Below are 3,193 nucleotides of genomic sequence, written 5' to 3'. Positions count from 1 at the left end.
GTAAAAGTTTTGTGATTGCACTTACTGGTGTTCGCTTTTATTCGTTTGTTTTGCAGCCACTATTCTATTTTTATAATGTCTTCTTGCAGTAGTTCGATAGCCGTTGTATACCTGTTGTCTACGTAAAGAGCGTGACCTTTACCGAAATGGAGTGTTCCAGAAAGGACATTACAACACTTTCCGATTTACCAATATCTTTTTATGTTGGGGTCCTATCTTAGTTCCAGACCGCATATAAATAGTAAAATCCTGAATATAACCCGTCTTACGGTCACAAAGAAAGAATGATTTTATATCAAATCTAATTCTTTTCGATGGAATAAGTTTTTAAATGCCAGTCTGTCTATATACAAGAGCAAACGTTCATCTATACATAGATTGTGATAAGGGTAAAACGTACTTGCAGATGTTCCTCGTGATTTATCAATTATGTTTCGGATTTTCCGCAGACGATCGAAATTGTATACATTATCGTCATTAAAAGAGAGACAGCCATGAAGCAATAAAATTAACTGAAAACTATAACAGCTGTTACATTATTGTTATTTTTTTGGCGCCAAAAATTGTTTGTCTTTTCAACAATACACTCTAGCCACTCTTCGCTAACAAACTGACTGAGACTGAAAGTAATTTATAATTTTCCATGAATAATTTATGTCTGCTCGAATACCCGAATTTCGTACGGCAAAATCATGAATTTTGAGGCCAAATTTTTCTGTCGTCCATATGATATTTGATAAAATCGTCCTTTGCGCGGTATCATACTCTATTTCAGAATCATTAGAATCTGTGGTATTTGGTACATTCAATGGTCTTTTCTCGCGAGGTGTTATCTCTGTATTCCATATGTTTTCACTGCAGTTATACGAATCTGTTTCTGATTCATCTAACATGCTCAACACTTGTAACTTCCTGAGATTTTTGGGAACCGCTTCGTAAAGAGCAGAATCTGAACAGTTTATTGAAACGAATAGCAAATTATGATACTTTTAAGAAATAAGTATACCTTTAGAAAGTAAACGGACGTATCAGTATACATGTTCTTCGGACCTTTTTCGTCTAAATTTTGTAATATTTTCCTTAACTAGCTATTGTTCTGTGATAGTCGAAGAAAATTCAAAAATGGAACGATGGATAAATACGAATGCAGTTGTGAAAAATATTTGGCACAGAATTCTCACAAGAGACGCTGCTAGGCATAAATTAGTTCACGACGCCGCCGGTTATAGGCAGTGTTCGCCTCTAGGAGTCATTTCGTGGCCGCCGGCAATAACTAGCGATACTTGCGAAACAGTTAATTGTCAATAATTAAAAAACAAAGCCGAGAACACAATATTATGAGTTCTTGATTTTTTCATCTTATACTAGCTGCAACAATCACCTCTTAAGTTTTTTACACTTGTAGCTGAACACCCTGTGTATACTGTAAAGAAAGAATGGGCGACCAACAAATCTTAGCACGTACGCTGTCACGGGCGCACAATTATACATATAATTCGCTGCAGTGGTATCGATAATTTTTTCCAAATATCTCTGACACTATAGCCGCCCGACAGTTACATGTATAGGAAAGAATCGTCTAGAATCATACTGGCGATAACGTGTTCGAAAGTCGTCGAAATTGGGGAGGATGTAGCTGTTCTACAGTTCCACGTTATTCATTTTGGAAAAGGGTGGATGAATTTCTCGAAATGTGATTTCATAGATTTGAATGGGATTTTAGGTAATCACTTTGTCACGACGTATGCACAACAAGAAGCATATCTTAAAAGAAGAGTCCGATGCGAGTGATCTTGGATAAAATGATATATCGTTGAAGTTAGTAGGCCGTCAAGCTGATTCTGCACGTCATGTGTGTACATTCGCGCGAGCGTGAATCTGTAATCAGATTTGTGATTATTAAATAAGGATCGGACTATTCTTCAATTTCCGATCACCGTGCCGTAAAACGGACGGTCAAGTTAGTACATAGAAACTACTGTTCGGCGAATGCAACCGTATATTAATAAGACTAATGAGTATGGTGAAACAATTTCCAATTATTTTTTCTGTTATTCGTACGACATAACAGAGTGATTAAATAAAATTTCGCTTTTGCCCTCCTTTCGTCCTCCACCGTTCGTTTTCCGCCAGTTTATCACTTCCCATCTGCTACCTACGCGTTCAATGCTGTGTCCCTTCAAATTCATCATTCAATAAATTTATTAAAATATTGCGAAATGCATTAACAGGTCGCGTAATATTTAGTACATATGTATATCGTGCAGGATCTACCGAGAGTAAGTGTAAAGAGAGTAACACCTCAATCAACAAATGACGCAATTTGGTCTCGCAAAAAGCGACAGGATATAACCCGAAGAAATTAATCAAAAATGGAATTATGTCCCGACACCAATGACATGTGCATTATATTTGTTATTCATATGTTTACAACTTCGTAGCAAACTGTACAAAGTTAAACCAAAGGCGTAAAGTTTATCTGTTCCATACACGATTGCTCACGATTCACGTGATAATCGACTAGTTGGCCAATTTTCCAATGAAACGTGTGCAGTATTGCTAACAGAATGCAGACCCGCTTCTCATGCAGTACCTCGTTCTCCAAATTCAACACCACTGAAGTTCGTACACAATAAAATTAAAAATGCATGTAATATATAAAAATTAAGAGAATATCGATGTGCAAAAATCATAATGCTTATTAGTTTCAATATACGTTCTCGAATTATAGTATTGATGGTCAACACTTTATGGTTATACTACTGTCGAGTTATCTATTAAGGTGCTTGTAGCGTTGATCGCTGGCGACGCTAATGTCTGCCGTCGTAATAAAAAAAAGAAAACGACACGTCGGAATATGAGTAGGATATTTACATTACTAGTGAGAAAACCATATATATATGCATAATGCATAGTAGCATCTATGACAAAAAATTCAACTTTTTTGTCATGTACATCGATGCCGTAATTTTTCAAATAGACATAACTGACGTAATCTCTTCAACAAATTTTGAAAATTTCTTATTAACTGGTGTATTTTCGTTCGTAATTGTATCTCAGATAATCTTTTAGGGGTTGAACTTTAGAGGGTGGTTACATGTCATAAACTCGAGTTAGCGCAACTAAAAAAGAATGCGTGTTTAATATTTTACGCTCTCTTTCAAGTCTCAAGTTTTATCAAAATCTGAGTCTC

The 3,193-nt window shown here is 36.0% G+C and overlaps 1 protein-coding gene and 1 pseudogene across 1 annotated transcript in view; both read right to left on the bottom strand.

Moving 5' to 3' along the window:
• Positions 1–3,193, bottom strand: part of LOC122577091 — a 238,994-nt pseudogene that overhangs the window by 213,106 nt on the left and 22,695 nt on the right.
• The window catches only part of LOC122577087, an 11,407-nt gene that overhangs the window by 632 nt on the left and 7,582 nt on the right, over positions 1–3,193 (bottom strand). The window contains exon 3 of the mRNA XM_043748170.1: positions 671–949. Coding sequence (XP_043604105.1) covers positions 671–949 — 279 coding nt within the window. The remainder of the gene's footprint in view (positions 1–670; positions 950–3,193) is intronic.

The sequence above is a fragment of the Bombus pyrosoma genome, linkage group LG17 (assembly GCF_014825855.1).
Source record: "Bombus pyrosoma isolate SC7728 linkage group LG17, ASM1482585v1, whole genome shotgun sequence".
NCBI classification, from domain to species: Eukaryota; Metazoa; Arthropoda; class Insecta; order Hymenoptera; family Apidae; genus Bombus; species Bombus pyrosoma.
Note: the sequence above shows the minus strand (reverse complement) of the source record. Positions and strands in the feature narration are given on the sequence as shown.